At 38.5% G+C, this 21,963-nt stretch overlaps 3 protein-coding genes across 3 annotated transcripts; 2 read left to right on the forward strand and 1 right to left on the reverse strand.

Annotated features, from left to right (window-relative positions):
- The first annotated feature begins 2,731 nt into the window (after positions 1–2,731).
- cldn35 (claudin 35) lies at positions 2,732–3,750 on the forward strand. The gene has a single exon (XM_020923809.2). The coding sequence runs from the start codon at positions 2,732–2,734 to the stop codon at positions 3,419–3,421; it is 690 nt and encodes a 229-aa protein (XP_020779468.1). The 3' UTR covers positions 3,422–3,750.
- Positions 3,751–5,088: 1,338 nt separating this feature from the next.
- c19h1orf109 (c19h1orf109 homolog (H. sapiens)) lies at positions 5,089–7,782 on the reverse strand. Its single transcript, XM_020923812.2, has 4 exons — positions 7,402–7,782; positions 6,654–6,833; positions 5,668–5,786; positions 5,089–5,481 (listed from the first exon to the last, which is right to left on the reverse strand). Exons 1-4 carry the CDS (start codon positions 7,668–7,670, stop codon positions 5,441–5,443), a joined length of 609 nt encoding a protein of 202 aa, XP_020779471.2. The 5' UTR covers positions 7,671–7,782; the 3' UTR covers positions 5,089–5,440.
- A 116-nt stretch (positions 7,783–7,898) lies between these two features.
- On the forward strand, positions 7,899–12,854 carry cdca8 (cell division cycle associated 8). The gene is made up of 11 exons (XM_020923817.2): positions 7,899–7,984; positions 8,247–8,339; positions 9,628–9,756; positions 9,987–10,027; positions 10,122–10,197; positions 10,388–10,458; positions 10,542–10,624; positions 11,104–11,202; positions 11,375–11,504; positions 12,251–12,337; positions 12,550–12,854. Exons 2-11 carry the CDS (start codon positions 8,249–8,251, stop codon positions 12,583–12,585), a joined length of 843 nt encoding a protein of 280 aa, XP_020779476.1. The 5' UTR covers positions 7,899–7,984; positions 8,247–8,248; the 3' UTR covers positions 12,586–12,854.
- The last annotated feature ends 9,109 nt before the right edge of the window (positions 12,855–21,963 follow it).

Raw genomic sequence — 21,963 nt, forward strand, 5'->3', positions numbered from 1 at the left:
CAAAGCACAGAAGGATTATTGAGTTTTTTGACATTTTTAGAAGAAATTTGTGGATTTAAAAGAATTTTGTATCCTGTTGTGGAGGCAGATTTTGAAGATGAGTAGTGAAATGTAAACTGATTTCCATAGACAACAATTGGGTAAGGACTTAACCTTTGTTTTTCACTTTACGAGGCAGGAAAATTTAAGATTTTCACTAGAGGTTTTTAACCCTTTTTTGTGATTTGATTCAACAAATGTTACTGCTAAAATAACTGAATATTATCTGTTATTTAAAAATTCTTGCTTCTTATGTTTCAACAAAAGGTATTTGTCAATTCAATCTAAAACATATTATATTTAAAATGTTATATGAATGGATGATTATTGTTTGAATGGTAATATATTTTCAGATTTTACCAGATTTTGAGAATAAAATCATGTAACTTTTTTCAAAGAGGGTCTGCCACCTTCTCGTCTCCATAGAGATGCCTGAAATGTCAAACAGTAGTCTATGGCATTAAACTTGTCTCCCTGTATGGAGATGAGCAAGTGACAGCTCAGATCTGTGGAAAAGGGATGGCACGTACCATAAGAAGGCTTATATCTATGGAGATGTCAATTCTTTGCCTGGAATGTTCCACAGCATGGTGCTAATCCTATCAAGCACTATGGAGGCAAGTATTTGATGCTGCTAAGTCAAGTTACAGGTCAGATCTGTGGAGGAGCGGCACCTCCACTCACACTAAGAATGCTTTATTTTCTAGATATCTAACTTGATTAGAGGTCACAAAGCGTAACCAACCTTTTCTGAGTAATAAAAACACCTGTGATTGAATGCATAATACACTACCAGTCCAAAGTTTTAGAACACCACACTTTTTCCATTTTTTTTACTGTTAATGTTTACTGTTGACCAAACCTATTCTAAACTTTTGATTCATCAAATTGTCCACCTTTGGCAAATACAACAGCTGAACACCCTCGTGGCTCGTTCTTTTTACAATAGAAATCAAATATTGTTCAGAAAGTTCTTCCGAAGTCTGTTGTAGAAGTTCCATAAATGTGTGGCACTTGTAGGTTGCTTCACTCTTCTGTCCAGTTCATCCCAAACCAGCTCCATGGGCTTTAAGTCTGGACACTGTGCTGCTGAACACTCCATGTTTTCAAGCTTCACCATCTTGTTCTTTTTTCCTGAGGTCGTTTTGGCAGAGCTTGGACTTGTGTTTTTTTTTTTTCTTTATCTTCTATCTTTTTTTTTTAACCTCTGTCTGTTCAGTTCTTACCTTTGTACCATTTCAAGGTCTTCATTGGACTTGAATTGCAATAAATAACTGGAAAAATTAGGGTGTTCTAAACCTTTTGACTGGTAGTGTAGATATATTTAATGCCAAACTGTGGAACATTCGAGGCAAAGCATTAACATGTCCATATAGAGATAAGTTTGTGACAGGCCCACGACTAGAAAAGTTACACATTGTATATTTAAAATGGACAATAATTGTGATTGTTTGGCCAAATGTAACTTTATTTTCATTTGTTTCATCTTGTAGCGCTCTGGTCAGGATACACTCTCTGACTCCAATCGTCCATCTCATGTTACTGAGTTCTGACCCATTCCAGGTAAACCAACACGAGCGCCCCGGTGTCCCTTACACTGGCCATAGACCGGGACTAGACCTGTACTAAACCTGGTTCAGATCCGCTTTCAGACCTCGCAGGACCATACAGGACCCTCCGCGCTCCGATGCATCGCTATGGCACCCTCAATTATTCATACAAAACTGAGAGATGACGAAGAAGAGAAAGTCTGAACGAGTTTGAGAAGAAGAGAGAGAAAGAAGATCATATTTTCAAAAGACATATTTTCAAAATGGATTCTAACAAGCTGACATTCGATGGACTCTACACCGTTGCTATGGGATACTGACGGAGATATAAACATCACTGGAAAACAGGAATTCACTTTCAAAGTTCTCATCTTTGTTTTTGCTTTTTTCAAGATAGGAATTAATTTTACTACAAGAAATATAAAGTTTTTTTGAATGGAATATACCAAATACAGTTGCAAGACAGTTTTGGACATTTCTAAAAATTGCTAGTTTTAACAACAATTGACAGAAACCTTGTGGATTTACTTTGCGAACTATATTCAAACTCTCATCAAAGGAGGAGCAATTATTTTATTACTGTAATTTTTTAAATTATTATTATTTTGGACGTGGAAAAATCTCCACTCGTCATTTGGATTTTGTTTTCCAATTTTCTGCTTTCTGAACCTGGACAAATATCTTGGACTTCATAAAGGAGGTTGGGGAACACAATCCTTGGAACTGGTAAATCTGACGTCTGAACAAATCTGGAATAATAATTTTATTTTATTTTAATTTAATTATTGGAAAAATACAACATGCTAACAACATTCTAACTTAACCTTTTTTGTTTTTGTCGACTAAACCTGGTTACTGTAACAGACACCATTCCTCGTCACACAATACCGTGGCTTACATTTTCATTATTCATTGAAAATATTTTGTTTCTTTGTGGACGATTTGCCCAGAGAAGCTATTTGTTAAACATTTTTGGACCTAACTAGGACGCCGTACATTAGACCTATAACATAATTCACAATTTTCACAAAAAAAAAAAAATTCTGACTTTTTTTTTTTATTGAACAAAACTAAAACTTTGCCAGACAAAACTATTAATTACTTTAAATAATTCTGAGCAAATTTTCGAACTTGCTGGCATCATGGTGAACACTGGAATGCAACTGATTAGCTTCACGTGCGCGGTTACCGGTTGGATCATGGCGATCGCGGTCACGGCTTTACCCCAGTGGAAGGTCTCCGCGTTCATCGGCCCCAACCTCCTCACCTCCGAAATCAAATGGGAGGGCATCTGGATGAACTGCATCTACCAAACCACGGGCCACATGCAGTGCAAAACCTACGACTCCATGCTAGCGCTGCCACCCGACATTCAAGCCGCGAGGGCGTTAATGTGCATCGCTATCTTCATGGGGTGGCTTTCTTGCACCGTCTCGTGTTGTGGCATGAAATGTACGACGTGTGCGGGAGATGACAGGCGTGCTAAAGCAGGAATCGCATTATCCGGTGGTGTTTTGTTTATTTTAACCGGATTGTGCGTGCTAGTTCCTATTTCGTGGACGGCAAACACGGTGGTACAAGATTTCTACAACCCGAACGTCCCCGTGATGCACAAACGCGAGCTGGGCCAGGCGATTTACTTAGGATGGGCTGCGGCGGTGATTTTGATGATTAGCGGAGCGGTTCTTAGCAGTACGTGTCCCGCCATAGAGAAAGGAGGCAGGTACAGGAGAGGCTACATGGGCAGGAGTTTCGCTAATTCGCCGGCGACAATTCCAGACGTGCCCAAACCGATCACGACCAACAGTGTACCGTTGAAAGAGTATGTATAGCAAACAGAAAAGTAGTTAAGTTGATTTTGATATTTCTTATGTTACATTGGCCTGGTTATCCATCTGACTGTTTCATATAGTTTGCTTTGTTGGTGACCAATCACAGCCCAGGAAGAGAGGTTAATAGGCGGAGCATATGGAGCTCAACAGTCCCGCCCACTTTAAAGTCCACTCTGGCTCATATCTGGTTAGCCTCCATGATGCCTTTAAACCATCCATCCATTTTCTTCCACTTATCCGGGGCCGGGTCAAGGGGCAGCAGTCTAAGCAGGGACTCCCAGACTTCCTTCACCTCGAACACTTCCTCCAGCTCCTCTGGGGGGACCCCAAGGTGTTCCCAGGCCAGCCCAGAGAATGCCTTGGGGTCCCCCAGTGTGTCTTGGGTCTTCCCCAGGGCCTCTTTCCGGTGGGACATGCCCAGAACACCTCCCGAGGGAGGCACCCAGGAACAGATGCCCGAACCACCTCAACTGGCTCCGCTCGACATGAAGGAGCAGCAGCTCTACTCAGAGCTCCTCCCATGTGACTGAGCTCCTCACCCTATCTCTAAGGGAGCGCCCAGCCACCCTGTGGAGGAAACTCATTTCGGCCGCTTGCATCCACGATCCCGTCCTTTCGGCCATTACTCAGAGCTCATGACCATAGGTGAGGGGAGGAACGGAGACTGATGGTAAATTGAGAGCTTTGCCTTTCGGCCCAGCTCCCTCTTCACCTCAATGGTTCAATACAGCGACCGCATCACTACTGACACTGATCCACCTCTCAATCTCACGCTCCATCCTCCCCTCACTCGTGAACAAGACCCCAAGATACTTGAACTCCTCCACTTGAGGCCTTTAAACTCTTAATTTGTATTTATTTATTTTTTTCTAAATATTTATGGGAAAAATGAATGGAAAATGTATTTCTGGAACCAGGAGGTGGGCAGTCACTCTTGAGCTCCATAAAGAGCAGGAATAAGGTGTGTTTGATTAGTGGCTACTGACGGTACTGCAGTCCAAGTCCAGAAATAATTCTCACATGGAGTGCAATGTATTTTTATTTTAGATACATATAAATAAATATTATTTTGGCTGACAAAGCTCCTACAGCTTAAAAAAAAGAAGGTCAAATTGCTATGGTCTTATTTTGTGTCATGTTTCTGTATGGAAGTGATTTGTTAATTGTCTGGGTTTACTCAGCAGTAAAGTCAGTGGACTAGCCAGGCTAATATTGTCAGCATTGTTTCAGACTGTAACATACACACTGATATCTTACATTTGTTAATATACGCAATTATGAACCTATATATTTCACATTTAATTATGATGTTGCTTCTCAGTACTGAAGTATTTGAGTATTGAATGTATGTTTCTCATACTGGCCTGAAGAAGTTCTATTTAACTTATTTATCCTGTGGCTTTTATGATGGCACTTGTTGTGAAATTGCAGTGTTATTTGGTATTATTTAACAGTATTGTATATTTCCTGTTCTATATCTGTGCAATAAATGGTTTGCTAAAGAACTTTGGCTTTATAATTTATTGTATTGATTTATTTAAAATCTAAATTGTATGTACAAAATTAGATATCCAACAAGTATGAAAAGTTATTGACTGATTGACTTATCTCAGAGATGAAATACCAAATCTGGAAAGGCCACAAAAATTCACAAAAAACAGGAAAACTTTATAATATCTGCACTTTTAATAGCCTTAATAAAGCATGAACAAATACAGTGAACAAATCGTTTATTCACAATTGTTTAGGTTTAGAAACTAGTTAACATTTAACTAACTCATTTATTAAGGCTAATTAAGGTGTAGTAATTATTATAAAGTGGTACCAAAAGAGTTAATTTATACATGTTTGAGTAATCCCACAGTCCATCTCGTTCCCAAGAGTTCAAAATGTTCCACCTGCTGATGTCAAAAAGTGATGCTCCTCTGTGTTTTTAAAATCCATACAGCTTCACTGGATTTGTTCTGATCATTTCATCTTGTCTGTATTTGGGTCCATCTTAAGTCCATTTTACAGTCTTCATTGTGACTCCATGAAGAAGGACACTTTACACAGCATATCTGAAATCAAACAGAGGAATTGTTAGTTAAAAGGCCCATATTACACTATTTAAAAAAAAAAAAATCTGTGTTATAATGTTGTTTCTTGTATATTTAGGTTATTCTTCTCATATTTAAGTTCTTTTCTGAAAACGTTTTCCAAAGTTTTCCAAATGTGTTAATGTAAGAAATAATTTGTGTTTGTACCAGTGATCTTGTCCTCTTTATTTGGATAGTTCAGTGATTTCCATCTTTCAGGAGCTGATTCTATTTGAAAGAAGTCGTCTGGTCTCAGAGTCAATAACAGAGTCTTCCTTTTTATAAACCTGAACAAGCACTTAGGAAAAATCTGAAATACATTGAGCTTCTGAAAACACACAAACAAATTACAATTTCCATCCCATAACTGAAAAAACAAACTAGGAAATTTATTTTGACAAAATAGTTCCTCTAGATCAACAAATTCACAGAGGGCCAAAATTAAAAACTGGGACTAAGTCGTGGTCCAAACTAAATATTTATTGAAACATTTCTCCAACATCTGCATGTTTTTGCTTCTTTTGAGATATGTAATGTTAAACTTTTTCTTATTTATCTTATTAACATAAATGTTTAGTAATAGTTTTGCTTAAGCAAGCATAATATAAAATAGTAACACAATTTTTAATAAATAATGTCTCTATAGTCTATCTGTAGCTGAGGGGCCAGCTCTAATACATATTTGATATGCAAGATCATATCAGATATAATTATATCACGCCCCTGGGCCTGAGTTTGACATATCTGCTCTAGATCATTAAATATTTGAGTTTTACATTGCATATAAAATATGACTATATTGTTTCCATAAATAAGTAGTCTCTTACTACTTATTCACAATTTATTATACCCATTTATAGATTTTACTCTTTGTTATTATAATATATTGTGATATGTGAGCTACTGTGTCCAAATAATTTCCCTTATTGATCAATAAAGTTTGTCTAAGCCTAAGTCTAAGTCTAAGCTTGTGGAGAACTATGTGTATGCAATATGGATGTCATGCTTTTCTCAGTGGCACAACAAAACAAAATCTTTCTAGGTAAACGATCTCTATCACCTGAACCGATGTTGCTCTAAATAGAATACTTAGAAGAAACCTGTTGTGTGTAACACTAGTAGACAATGACATCATTATTTAGTTTTAAGGATACTGTTGTCTGTAGTGTCTGTCTGCGTCCTGGAGCCACTGCATCATATCAGCGATAGACGGAGCTGCAGCAGATCGTTCTGTTAAAACTGAGAGATCCAGAGTCTGTGAGAGCTGCTCCTGGATCTGAAACACGGAGTAAACCTGAGAACTGATGGAGTCCCGCACAGACTGAAGAGACGAGCTAAGGGAGAGAGGATAGATCTGGTTAAACATGGACACATGCTAATGATTCACTTCACTCCAAATTCTAAAGCTGCAATTAATGATTATGTGAGTAGTCAACTGATGATTTCGATTGTAACTTGAGACTTTTTAAATACATAATTTAGCAAAATAAAGGTATGAAATATAATGAGTCAAAGCTTCTGAACATATTAACGAATAAAGTGTATTACTGATGAAAATCTGAGACTGTTTATTCTTTTTTGACTTTCAGTTCGATTTAATATTCAAAATCCACTGTCACAATGTCTATGTTTATATTATTAAGATAGCCCCACATATTTAAATACAGGATATAGAATAACAATACTAGTTTAATGTAAATACATATCTTATTCTCAGGTGATTCTTAAGTTATTGGCCTGGTAGAGAAACTATTATTGAGGTAACATTATGAGCACAAATGCGCAAATTATTATTCATTATTGGTAAAGTAATTGATAATTTAATATCTTATAATTTTAAGACCAGTAGAAACAAGTCTTTCTCTCGAACAGTTCTTAGAGTGTGACATTAGTTGTACTCACAGCTTCTCGTGGAGTTTGCCCATAACTGTGTCTGTAGCATGGTGAAGTTTGAACCTCAGTTTTTCCTCCAGATCTGGGAACACTTTGAGCGGCGTTTTGGACAGATCCACTTTAGAAAGCGCCACAAACTGCTCCGCTAAGTTTCCCAATGAAACCATGAGAGGAGCGCACTCCTCCAGCACCGTCCGCCATGTCTTTTGGTTATTTTCAATACACTGGAAAGCCTTTCTAAGCGCCTGGTGTAGCTGCGTTACTGCTATTTGCGACATTTTTATGATTTCCTACAAAAAAAATCATATACAAAACGATTAATTCTTGTAATTTTTCTATTGTTTTCTCGCTGTCCACGCCACTGCCATGTTACTTAGCTCCACTTCCGCTTCATTTCCGTAAACATTAAAGTCCTGGGCTGTGATTGGTTAAAAGTTGCATCTACTTGACGTGAGGAGAACGTCTCTTTTTATTGGCTGTTCTCGGCCTTTGGTTCCGCCCTGCGCCAAGATTTGAAAATTGTTCTGCGGAGGAGGAGGTGCACGGTGCAGCGGCCGAAAACTCAAGAAAAGAAGACAAAACACAAATAAAGGTAGATATATTTGATCCTGTGTACATCATGTGAAGAATATAATCAACTGTATGTATTAAACTAAGTGTTTACGGGTCTAAACAATAATACAATTAACGTAAAAGGCCAAAGGAAGCGGAAAGCATTAACTGTTAGCGACGTTAGCTCCAGTTTGTTATTAACAGCGTTTTTTGCAGGAGACGTGAAACTTGGATACTTTTATACAACTACTGCGAATTTATAAAACGGATTGTGCTTTATGATGGACTGTTTTGTGTTTCAGCCATGGCTCCAAGAAAGAGGACCACAAAGCAACCTAAGAGCAACCCTAAGACGGCCAAACTCGAAGCTTTTCTCGATGATTTTGATAGCGAAGGTAAGCCAATTTAAATAGTATTTAATTTATAAATAATGTAAAGACCTGTAATATTTGTTAAACAGTATTATGCTAGTATGTCTGTGTATTCCCACAGTCGTCCAAGTAAGTTCCACTGCAAAATAAATAAATCTGCCTTAAGACAGACAGATAGGACGGTGACTTACAGAACACAGTCAGAAATGAAGACAGACAGATACTTAATTTCTGATATTTCTGGTACTTAAATCCAAAATATTGGAGCACAAGGTTATTTAGTAAATTTCTCATTGATTGCTAAAATGGGGTACTGTCTATTGTCTACGGACACTACATTTGAATGAAGAGCATTTTACCAAAGAAACAAGTCTCATATATTAATGCAATTTATTTATTGAGGGTAATATTAATTTAATAAATTATTGCGTTGTCACAACTCTCCTCACTTCTAATGTTCAGATTTCTTGAAAAATGTGGTAAAATTATCTATTAAGTTAAAAAAATATATACATTTTATTACTTTAAAGTCATTGTCTACAGACACTACCAAATGGTTATATGTTCCTTCTGTATCTAGCATTAAACAACTAAAAGAATCTCATATAAACCTTTTACAGAATGAGTACCAACATGAGTAAAAAAAGATAAGTGAAATTACCAAACTGACTAGTGAGTATTTGATGGCATCATCTATGGACACTGCAATTATCAGACAAACAAAATAACAATTGTAGTGTTTCCTTTTGGCCAAAGATATAATATCAATATTAACTTCTGTGTCATAGCTGAAATGGCATGCACTTTTTCTCAAAGGATATCTTTTATCCATTTCAGCAATGTGGTTCGTTTTAGTCATCCATGATTATGAAAAAAAAAAAAAAAAAAGCAAAATATTATTACATGATTACTACCATTTTATTTATTATAAAATAATGTATATTTTGTTAGAAAATGATATAATCATGATATTGTTCTGTGGCTCACACAGAACTCATGGAAATATTGATATAGAAAATCAACAAAAAATGTCTTAGATTCAGTCACACAAGTGATATCTCAAAGCGGTTTTCACGGACATTTGCAGTAAGAATATTCAATTTAAATAAATGCGTAACACACCTCAACAAAGGCTTGATATTTTTTGTAGAGTGACACATGTATATTTAATGATTGTACACCTGATCTTGAGGTTGGCAAATACATTATAATAACAAACAGAAAGATATAACTGGTAATAATAAATTCTCCATAAGTAGCAATAAAAACAGAAGTCATGTTGTGAACCTAACCTGTCCTCTTGTTTTTCCAGTGAAGACACGAGTGGTGCAGCTGAAAGAGAAGCTGAGTCAGTTGTTGAAGGACGTGGATAATGGATACAACATGGCTCTGATCAAACTGCCCAAAGCCGTCAGGCAGCTCAACTGGATCCAACACTATAGTCAGTTTGAATATGTATTGAATCAGCTGTCAAATTATTTTAGATGTGTCGACTTGTGAAATAGTCAGATTTTGTTTGCAAATGAGCAGTTAAACTTAAATGGTTTTAAGCGGTTCAGTCTTTTTGAATATTTTCTTTACAAATTCCATGTGTTAGCCTGTTGTGGAGACAATGATAAATTCTGATTAATTTATTGAGTTAATTAATCTTTTTTTTTTTTTGCCATTTAGATGCAGATAAGCCAAAAACGCCAGAAGTGGATAATGCGAAGGTGAGAGTTCTGTTGTGTATTCAAGATTATTTATACATTTTTGTTTTGTTTTTTTAATGATTTACTCGTTTGATCTTTTTTTTTTTTTCTTCAGAGAGAAGAGCAGGCGGCCATTGTGGAGAGTGTTGTGGCTGAGGACCATGCTGTTCTTCTGCAGTCAGTCAAGAAAAGTGAGTTTTTATTCCACTTGTTTGTGTTGCTCCAGCATTTAACAGTGTTTGAGAAAATTAAGGCTGTATATGCCATAATTGTCTCCAGTTCCCCTTCCTGTATAATATACAAATCAAAAGTTGGGACATGGTGCATGGGTCAAATTGTCTCACATTTTGAGTTGAAAATTATGGACTATTTCTTTTATAGCCACAGCTTCAAAGAAAAAGGGCAGCTCCAAATCTAGTTCAGAGGACGAGACTCCGAGCACCACTCGAAAGGTACAAAGCACACACAGCTCTCACAACTTCCAATTTTCAGACTTTGGTTTCATCTCATTTTACTTTTTGTTCTTTTGATTCAGACGAGAGCAACAAAGAAACCTCCTACAACATCCAAAAGAGCAAAGGCCCTGTCTGTGAACAAGCAGAACTCCACTATCCGCAGGTGAGGGCACTATGATGAGATTACACATTTGACTAGAGGTGTGTTTAACCAAGTTTATTATAATGGAGAGTCTGGCTTGAAACTATTTTTTACAGATGATAAGCTTCCATATTTTCCATGCCTTTTAAAGAAACTACTGCATTTTTAATCAACAGTTTTAACTATTTCCAAACTACTACATGAATCATCTTAATTGCAGTTTTATGTTCTACGTAGTATTAAATCGTGAAATATTGTTTTTGTTACTTCTTTCCACTATATATTTTGTTTCTTCTGTTCTTATTACATTGTGAGACAAAATAAAGATTCTCTTATGTTAGTTTGCATAGTATAAACTGTTAATGCCACAACTCCATTACATCAGCAAGTTTACTTTTTCAGATAAGATGTCTTTCTAAAGACACTATCAACAAACAGCTTGAGTCCCAATATGTCAGTTTCCCTCCTTTGTCCCTCTTAACTGTTACTGCTCATTTTAGGTCAAACAGGAAGCCGATGGTGACTCCGGCCAGGACCATGTTGGACTCTTCCATCATGATGGGCCCCACTCCTCTCGTTACACCACGCTTCGACCCCAGGTAAGTTTGGCTTTACGGTACTTAATACAAAAGTAACGTTCCCCTTTCTAATCTACATATAGAATTTTTGTTTAAACAAAACACTGTGTACAGTGATGTAGCACCAGGAGCAATTAAAATTAAACACCAATGATAAGGCGCATAATAAAAATGGTCCTGTTCTGCTCCTCAGGCTGCCCAAGACTCCAGCTGTGAGGGTCCCCAGACACAAAGAGCGTGTCTACAGCATCTCTGTGAACGGATCGCCCATCGCCGGGGGCAACGAAGATATCGTCATCAATGTCCCTATCGGCAACGGGGAGGTGAGAGGAGAACAATCTGTATCCTCTGCTCCATCCTGACCCTCTCTTGTTCTCCATCTTGATCCTCTCCTGTTCTCCATCTGACCCTCTTGTCGCCCCAACTGACCCTCTCCTCCGCTCTGTACTGACCCTCTCCTCCGCTCTGTACTGACCCTCTCCTCCGCTCTGTACTGACCCTCTCCTCCGCTCTGTACTGACCCTCTCCTCCGCTCCGTGCGGACCCTCTCCTCCGCTCTGTACTGACCCTCTCCTCCGCTCTGTACTGACCCTCTCCTCCGCTCTGTACTGACCCTCTCCTCCGCTCCGTGCGGACCCTCTCTCCGCTCCGCTCCGTCCGTACTGACCCTCTCCTCCGCTCTGTACTGACCCTCTCCTCCGCTCTGTACTGACCCTCTCCTCCGCTCTGTACTGACCCTCTCCTCCGCTCCGTGCGGACCCTCTCCTCCGCTCCGTGCGGACCCTCTCCTCCGCTCCGTGCGGACCCTCTCCTCCGCTCCGTACTGACCCTCTCCTCCGCTCCGTACTGACCCTCTCCTCCGCTCCGTGCGGACCCTCTCCTCCGCTCCGTGCGGACCCTCTCCTCCGCTCCGTGCGGACCCTCTCCTCCGCTCTGTACTGACCCTCTCCTCCGCTCTGTACTGACCCTCTCCTCCGCTCCGTGCGGACCCTCTCCTCCGCTCCGTGCGGACCCTCTCCTCTGCTCCATCTGCTCCTCTGATGTTAAACTGTAGTTCTGTTGTGTTCAGAGTATTCAGCTGTTGGCCAGTCAGATGGACTCTGTGGACCTGTCTCTGCTGGACGAGACGGCACTGAAGAGCATTCGACTGCTACAAGTTTGTGTTTACATTTTTGCTCCAACCAATCTTTTAGATATATATATTTTTTTACTTTTCCACCTACCCATTATAATCTTAAACTGTAGAATCTGAAATATCAAGACAAGGGTGCACAAAGTAATCTAGGAAGCCATAACAGTGCACTATTTTGTCCTTTTAAAATTATCTAGTTTTAGTGTATAACTCTGGCCTGTTTTTGTTCTCCTCAGAACCGCCTCACTTCTCTGTGTGGACCATCGGAGTGACCCACCACCCGACCACCTGTAAAGACATTTTTATTTTCGTATGCTTGTTTTTATAGTGTTTTTAGAGACTTGTGAAAGATTTGGCAACTGGAATGAATGACTTTTGTACTGTGTATATATACAGACTATTTTGTACAACAACAAACTCCTGTTTTTATTTGCAAACCTGGTCTTACTCTAAAACGTCCAAATTCCAACTGTTATTTGTCACTTTGTACATCTGTAAAATACTTTTTTGGTGTGAAGCGAGAGTAAAGCTTTGAACACAACGTGGTATTGTCTTTTTCCTTTTGTTTGCACCTTTACCTTTTTAAATGCTTTTGGAATAAAATTCACTTTGAATTTAGGGGTGCAATGATTATTCTGAATGCTGAAGTCCTTCATTTGTAGGTCTAATTCTAATTGATAAAACACATTTCATAAAATCATTGCATACTGGGACCTGGAAGAAGATTTTGGATAGAGCAAAGTAATTATTGTCACCAAAAATACTGCCTTGACAAATATTTCTGTAAAAATATATGTAAATTGCCATCAATGTAAAATGGTAAAATCATACAGTTTCTTAAATATTAATACAGTTCATTCTGAATGTAGATCATTGTGTAATTCATCATTGTAGCCTCTAGATGGCGGTGCTTCCTCACAAATGTTTTCTTCTGGTCACTTTGATTTTACCTCCAGAATAAAACTGCTCTAAATGTTTGTTCTTCTTACTCAGCTTTACATTAAAGGTACACTGCGTGAAACACGGCGTAACATTTCTAGTGGAGGGTTGGTCTTTTGCTTAATTGATTTGACTTCAATATTAAATTTCTTTATCTCCATTAAGACAAGTAAGTGGCGCTTCCAGGCCGAGTTACTGGTCAGATCTGTGATGAGGCAATCCCGTTCACAATAAGAATACATTTTTAAATTGAATAAATGCAAGATAGTTTATTGCCATATTGTTGAATCATCCATATAAAGCAATATCTCCATATCTCCATGGAGAAACAGGTAGCAAACCCCCCTCTAAAAAGTTAGAGCAGCTCTAATTTGACAAAGGTTATAAGTTTAATACCCTGTGCTTCTTGGTGCAGTTTATTATGGACTTTTTAATGCCACACTTTTCCTTCAAATGTATTATTTTTGCCTATGTGTGGAGTGAAGAGCCTGGATCAAGGGGAGAGAGTGGGACAGAGACGGCACAGAGACGGAGAGAGGGAGGTAATCTGGAGCTAATGGTGTCAATGAATGCACAAGTGTGTAATTATAATCAGGCTCATTAGTGTTTATTGATGTGCAGAATGATTACTATGATTTGTTTTAATTGACTTATATATTTATTTATTTTATATAGGCCTATTTGTTTATTTATTGTAGGCTGCATTTATTCAAATCTGGAGGTGGCAGTCAGCATGAGCCCAGCCATGGGAACAGAAAGGAACATTTCACATGGAGACAGATCAGTTTTATTCCACACTTTGGCATATGCTGTGGAATATTACAGCCAAAGGAAAAAAACAACAACTATGTTTCAGTGCAAGAAACACAACCAAAACAATAAAAAGCGTGCATGTGTGTGCATGTGTTTTGGACACTGTACTGGTAATTTTGCACAGCAAGATGGATTTTTGCAATATTTGAGTTCACAACAGAATTCAGAGTGACAAACACATCAGTAGTATCGATGTAATCCAGGTCTATATACTGTGGCTTTAAACATGTCCCTCATTTTAAAAGGTGCACCAGGCTGTTCTCACCTGCACAGGTTTTGATGAGGAACATGATGCTAAAAAGAGTAAACTACGTGGCAAGAAAACATTTTAGAGATTGACAGAGTTATATCAATAAAGTCTTCACAGTGGTACATGTTTTGTATGTGGTATATATTTGTGTATGTGTACATGTGTATATGTATATGAGGGAATATGTGGTATATGTGTATATGTGTACATGTGGTATATGTGTATATGTGGTAGTATATGTGTATAAGTGTACATGTGTATGTTATATGTGTATTGTTTATATGTGTAAGTGTACATGTAGTATATGTGTTTATATGCACATGTGGTATATGCATATGTGTGGTATATGTGTATATGTTTTTTAAATTATTATTTTCATTTATTTTTATTTATTTATTTAATGAGACAAGGACAGTGCACAATTTTACATGAACATTATCAGGAGAGATGTTTGTACATCAGGTTGTAGCATCAGTGCTCATTTCCAACCATCGTCCCTGGGCAGGTTCATTGATTGATTGTATTTAATTTGACCTTAGCTATCAACTGTTCTTCCTGGAGGCCTGTGTAGCATGTTTTGGGTGTGTGTGTGGTATATGTGTATATGTGATATATGTCTGTATATGTTGTATATGTGTATAAATGTTGTATATTTGTATATGTGCATGTGCGTACATGTTGTATATGTGATATATGTGTACATGTGGTATATGTGTATATGTGGTGTATGTGTATATATGTGGTATATGTGTATATATGAGTAAAGTATATGTACATGTGGTATATGACTTATAAGAATAAAACAACACATGCTGTAGTGTAATTAAGTTTCCCGCAGTCATTTACAGAGGGCACGTTCAGCAGAGCCGCTAACGACCATCAGAGATAATTAGGGACGCACAAAAATCCAACACATCAGCAGCTTCGAACGCACCACGGCCCCTTCACTGACGCCAAACTCAAATGTATTTCACACTAAACGAGGAGAGGAAAGTTTGAGATGAGAAGGACTGCAGCAGGAGCTATTCACAAGCGATTACAACAGTGATTTCAACTGTTTATTGAGTGTGAAAAATGCAGCTAACATCATTTACAAGGTCACAAATGCATTCTAAAGATCATAAAACTTCAATAACTCTGTTTGCCAAGTTCAATGAAAGCCAACACCTGTCAGCTTTGTCTCGCTTGGTCCTGGTTTGATCCCAGTTTAGTCCCGATGGAAACGTGCTTTGGTACTTTTCTAGTCCTGGTTTAGTTCTGGGTTTTGTCCCAGTTTTAACTCAAATTAGTGAACTCTGGCACATTTACAAAGTTATAAAAACAACAACAACAATAATAATAATAATAATAATAATGATAATAATAAATAAATAATAAAAAATTTAATTACCGTATTTTTCATACTATAAGTTGCTAATGCCTCAAGTGGAGGAGTTCAAGTATCTCGGGGTCTTGTTCACGAGTGAGGGAAGGACGGAACGTGAGATTGACAGGCGGGTTGGTGCAGCTTCGGCAGTGATGCGGTCGCTGTATCGGACCGTTGTGGTGAAGAGGAGCTGAGCCGAAAGGTGAAGCTCTCAATTTACCGGTCAGTCTTCGTTCCTACTCTCACCTCTGGTCATGAGCTCTGGGTAGTGACCGAAAGGACGAGATCGTGGATACAAGCGCTCGAAATGGGTTTCCTCCACAGGGTGGCTGCTCGCTCCCTTAGAGAGAGGGTGAGGAGCTCAGTCACACGTGAGGAGCTCGGAGTAGAGCCGCTGCTCCTCCACATCGAGAGGAGCCAGTTGAGGTGGCTCGGGCATCTGTTCCGGATGCCTCCTGGGGGCCTCCCTTTGGAGGTGTTCCGGGCATGTCCCGCCGGGAGGAGGCCCCGGGGAAGACCCAGGACACGCTGGAGGGACTATGTCTCTGAGCTGGCCTGGGAACACCTCGGGGTCCCCCCGGAGGAGCTGGAGTACATCTCTGGGGTGAAGGAAGTCTGGGAGTCCCTGCTTAGGCTGCTGCCCCCGCGACCCGGCCCCGGATAAGCGGACAAAAATGGATGGATGGATGGAAGTTGTTAATGAGTGTAAGTCCACCACCTAAAAAATGCATAATGAAAAAGAAAAAAAAAACATATATAAGTCACAATGGACTATAAGTTGCACTTTTTGAGGGAAATTTATTTTATAAAATCAGAGACCAGGAACTGACATTTCCTGTTGAGGTTCTAGTAATAACAACAGAAGAGAGAACAACAGACTGTTAACGTCACATATGAACAGTTCTTCAGATAAACTATAACATAAACAACAGAACAGAACAAGTTTACCAAACTCTCCATCTCACTCCAAATCACTAAATCCATTCAATTCTTCATCCTCAGTGTCACTTCTGAACAACTCCACAACCTCCGGAGATAAACAGAGCGCCGCTTCCTCTTCTGTGTCGCTGTCGTCAGACTCAGCATCAGTTCCAGTTAGAATTATTCGGGCCTTTCTGAATTTCGACAGGATGGTTTCAGTGTCACTGAAGTCTAGGCTTTGTCCATCCATCCAGTGAATTCAGGAAAGTTTCATGGTGCATCCTCCTGGTGTCTCAAGTTTCTCTCTCACTCCAAACTTTCTTTCTGCTGCTCGATTATCATTTTCAGCTGCAGATTTCATGACTTGCAGCTTGTAATCTGCAAAATATGATTTTCTTTTTGTGTTTTTTTGTGTTCGTTTGTGTTCAGTCTTCTCAGTCGTGTTTAAAAGTTTGTTTCAGTGTTAAATTGTTCAGTGATACAGAAGTAATGGTGCAATCGACTGACATGATACAGACAGAACAGACAACACAGACACAACAACAAGTGACAGTGGTACAGGACGAACAGGAGCAGCAGATACTCACACACAAGACTAGAACCTCTCACCACTTCACTGTCAACATTGTAATATATAAGTCACACTGGAGGATAAGTCACAGGAAACACCCAAACCAAGAGAAAAAGTTTTACTTAAAGTCAGAAAAAATGCAATACTTATGCAGTGTATGTGCACAGAGGTTTGCCAACTGCCTGGAAAATGTTATTGCTTTACCTGGAATATCCCACAGTATGGCATTAATCTGTTTCAGTGTAGACAAGCAGGTGATGTCACAAGGCCAAATTACAGGTCAGGTCTGCAGGAGAGGCGAGCCCACTCACGGCAAGAAGGCATGTTTTTAAAAGTATTAATCAGCAATAAAAACTGTTGTAATTGAATGAATGCAAAATATGTTTAATGCCATACTGAGGAACATTCCAGCTGGAGGATTTGACCTACAGTATAGTGCATGTGAAGAAACGGGAGTGATCAGAGAAAATCCACCCAGACACAGTGAGAACATGCAAACTCCACACAGAAAAGCCAAGAAATTCAACATTTGTGATGACTGTAGTTTGCAATAAAAAACATTAATCTCCTCATTGGCACCTTTGTTTGTGTTCATTATTTCAAACTGGGAGAGAAAGTAAATATTCCTGACAGTGAAACGGGCCCTAAACGCCTCATCCGTCCTGATTTTACTGCAGCGTACACAGACGGCGCTAAAGAGACACGAATCAATACAGAGTTTATGCCCCGAGAAAAAGCACCTCACACTTTTATCCGACTGATTCATCAAATAAACTACTTCAGTCTAAACTTTTTCAGAGGATTTTAACAACAAAAAGTGAAGCTGCTTGTATATAACTCCACATATAAGATTAAGAATATGCAAAAATATCCATATATCGTGATAAGGACAGTAAGGATGGACAAAGGGCTCTGTTGTCCCAGGCCCCAGAGTTTTACTTTTAGGGGCCCAAAACTGGACCCTCTTCCTATTAATTTATATTAGAGGGGGGCCCATGAAATACTTCTTGCCTCAGACCCCCAAATTTCTGTCGACGGGCCTGATTGTGATACAAAATTTGGTGATACATTATTGTTATCGTGGGCTGCTGTATTGAGTATTTTTTGGTATTTTCTTAACATTTTTAAAATATATTATTAGATTTTGTTTCTTATTTAGTGGTAGGAAACTAGTTTATGCAAAATACTTGACATTTTCACTGTTTTTGGTAAGTAAAATCATATTTTATTTGTATTTCGTATGAACTTTGCACAGATAGTGTTTAAGAAAGAAATACTGTCGCTAAAATGTATTTCTAATCCACTCAATCCACTTTATTTTTATCGCACATTTCACAAACAAACTGTTTCCAAAGAGCTGCACAAATGCATATTAATAATAACAATAAAAATAAAGGCTCAGATTTAATCATGCTAGTGTTAAAACAATAAAACCAGTCAAATAAAATATGAGCAAAACCATAGAATAGCAATAAATAAATAAAACCAGTAAAATAAATAAAAAATAAATAAAAGACACAGAGGAGCACACAACTCACGCGGTGTTAAAAGCCAGAGAGTAAAAGTGGGTCTTAAAACAAGACTTATAACTGTGGGGGCTGTTGGAATGTCGGGGGGCAGAGCGTTTCAGAGTTTAGGGCCGGTCACAGAGAAGGCCCGGTCTCCTCTCTGGATTTAAGTCTGGTCTTAGGCCCCACGAGCTGGAGCTGGACCTCAGACCTCAGAGCACACAGGGGGAGTAAATCTGGATGAGGACTGAGATGTACTGTGAGGCCAGAACATTCAAAGTTTTAAAAACAAATATAATCTTAAAATCAATTCTAAAATTAACTGGCATGATTCACCAGCCAGTTTCACTTAGTGGAAACCGTCTGGCCTTGCAGCATTAGGATTAGTTTGCTCGACGGTAAGCGAGTACTTTTTATATTTAACCAATCGCTGCTATTTGGTCATGATGCATGTAATGCGTCAAATCAAATCAAATAGGAAGAAGGACAATAACGTCTTTCCCCTTGATAAAATTCACCAAACATTCTCTTTGTTCCGCCTTTAAATCCTTGATCTCGGGAATCGTTGCCAATACTGAATGTCTGTCTTTGTCTATACATCCATCTCTTTGTTTACTGTTGTGCTGTTCCACAAAAGGGACCCAGACATCAGTTTGACATCATGGCTTCACAGCTCTTCATTGATTGGCCGGTGCGCAGTCTACAACTTCCGGGGTTCGTGTAAACCGTCTAGTGCACAGGTGTCAAACATAAGGCCCGAGGGCCAGATCCGGCCCTCCAAGACCTTTAATGTGGCCCTTGGGTGATTTTTATACTAAAATATTTTAAATGTTGAAATTGAATTTTTTCTTAAAGTTTCAGGTTGTTCCATAATATTATAATATAATAAGAAAGAGATCATCAATTAAAAAAGATTTCTGTAATAGATTTGTGTTTCTCTGCACAAATATTTGAATTTATTGTTATTTTTGGGGTTTATATGACATGAGTTTTCTGATCCGGCCCCTTTGGGATCAAAGTAGGTTGGATACGGCCCCCAGACCAAAATGAGTTTGACACCCCTGGTCTAGTGTATTCTGATTCCTGACCTAGTCGCTGGAGAAAAATGAAATTGAGCGAGGGCACTAAATGGTGCCAGCCTGGATAAAAATGAACAGGAAGCCAGTGCAAAGACACAAAGATTAGGGTTATGTGCTCTCTTCTTTTGGTTGCTGTTAAAAGTCGTGCTGCAGAGTTTTGGACTCACTGTTGTCGGTAAAGTGCGTTTTGTGAGATGCCAGAACAAAGTGCCTAACAGTCGTCCAGGCGTGATGAAATAAAAGCGTGCACGACTTCTTCAAAAAGTTTAAAAGATAAAAAAGGTTTGACTTTGAATAAAAGCCGTAAATGATAATAACTTGATTTCAAAATGTCATTGATCTGTGTGTCAAATTTAAAATCACTGTCTAAGGTGACACCAAGGTCAACTTTGTGTCACAGTAACATTACATCTGCAAGTGTGATATACTGCTGAAGTAAATATGATAAACGATAATATCCAGACTAAACCATAAAGCAGAATTATCCCCAAAAATCTATTCTAAATGTACAATTGTTAAAAATATGAAATGCAATAAATAAATAGCAGAATGAAACACTCATTTGTATCTATAATGAGTCATAATTCATCCCTCTGCAGCTCAAATCTAGAAATGTCCCACTAGTGCAAAGAAAAAGTTCAGTGATAAACACTGACCCCAGAAATAATAGTTTCATCTGTCAAGTATTAAACAAGAAGTCCATTATCGTGACAGGTCCACAGCTTTCTGTTTTATTCTACATTTTGATCACTTTTTCCATTCAAAAGATATATTTGGGTTTAGATTGTTAATCGCAGGACAGCCGTCCTAATTTTTCATCTCTCTGAAACCCAGGTCAAATCTGTGGAGAGGCGAGCCCACTCACAGTGCCTGTATTTACTAGAAAAATGCTTATTTATGCTTATGCTTACTTAAGCAATATATTGTACAGTACAGTACTCTTACTTGAGTAATATATAGTACAGTGTAACAGTACTCTTACCTGAGTAAAAGTTGTGCTTCCTCTTTCCACTGGGAGTGAGTCTAAAGTGACAAAAGTTTTCTGTGACAATGTGAAATGATGTGAACATTTGTTTCTTGCAGCTCCTTCAGATCTGATTTAGTTTGTCTCATTGTGTATGTCCTTTAAAAACACCAACTACATTCACTTCAAATTATAAATGAGATGTTAGGTCCAATTATTCTGACTTCAGATATTTTCCCAAATACTTCTGTTTTTTATACCTTTGTTTATTTGAGTATTATTATTCTGAAGTAACAGTAATCTTACTTTAGTATTAATGCTAATTTTTAAAAACATTTTGTCACTACTCATCTCTGCAATTATAAGTAAGATTTCAGAAATAGAAACACATTTTGTGGAGTCATAAAGATGAAGTCGTAGCATTAGGTCACATGACTCTGACACGTGGCCTCTGGGTGCTGTGAACAGAACAGAAAAGAACAGAACAGAGGAGAGAAGAGAAGAGGAGAACAGAGGAGAGGAGATATTTAATTATGCTGAAAACTCAGGAGGGAGAGTGACATTTCCTGATACATTACTCACCATAACATCACTCACATCTGGATTTAATAAAAAGAAAAGACTCAATGAAGATAAAGTGATTCTTCTTCTTCTTCTTCTTGTGGAGTTTGCATGTTCTGCCTGTGTCTGGGTGGGTCTCCTCAAATAAAACTTAAAATAACTGAGGCTGTGGTCAATGGATAGATACTCAAACGTCGTACATGACTGGTTAAAAGCTTGGACATACTTTCATTTTTGTTACTTTGGTATTTCCATGATTTTTACACTGGAGATTCTCACTCCTTCTCATTGTCATTCTTTGACCCTGAGGCACAGCTGTGAAGTGAAAACCATTTCAGGAGACTTCATCAAGAAGACCATTAAGAGAAGGCCAAGAGTTTACAGCTGTTCACAAAGCAGAAGGTGGAGACTGTGAGGAATCACAATCTTAAATACAAAACATATTTGGGGTTATTTAAGATCCATTCTTCAGTCTGTGATGCTGTCTTCAGTTTGTGTCAACAATATATAAAGTAAAAAGAAACACACCGAATGAGACGTGTGTCCAAACCTTTCACTGCAGGTGTAGATCCCTCCCCTGCAGCTTGAACCTTCTGCTGTTGTGTGGTCAAAACAGCTGAGGACCCAGACACCGTGTGTTTGAAGTTTGCTATAATAACAATAGTAATGCCTTGCACT

This window comes from Boleophthalmus pectinirostris, unplaced genomic scaffold (genome assembly GCF_026225935.1).
Source record: "Boleophthalmus pectinirostris isolate CB_2022bp ecotype Guang Dong unplaced genomic scaffold, ASM2622593v1 HiC_scaffold_21, whole genome shotgun sequence".
NCBI lineage: Eukaryota > Metazoa > Chordata > Actinopteri > Gobiiformes > Gobiidae > Boleophthalmus > Boleophthalmus pectinirostris.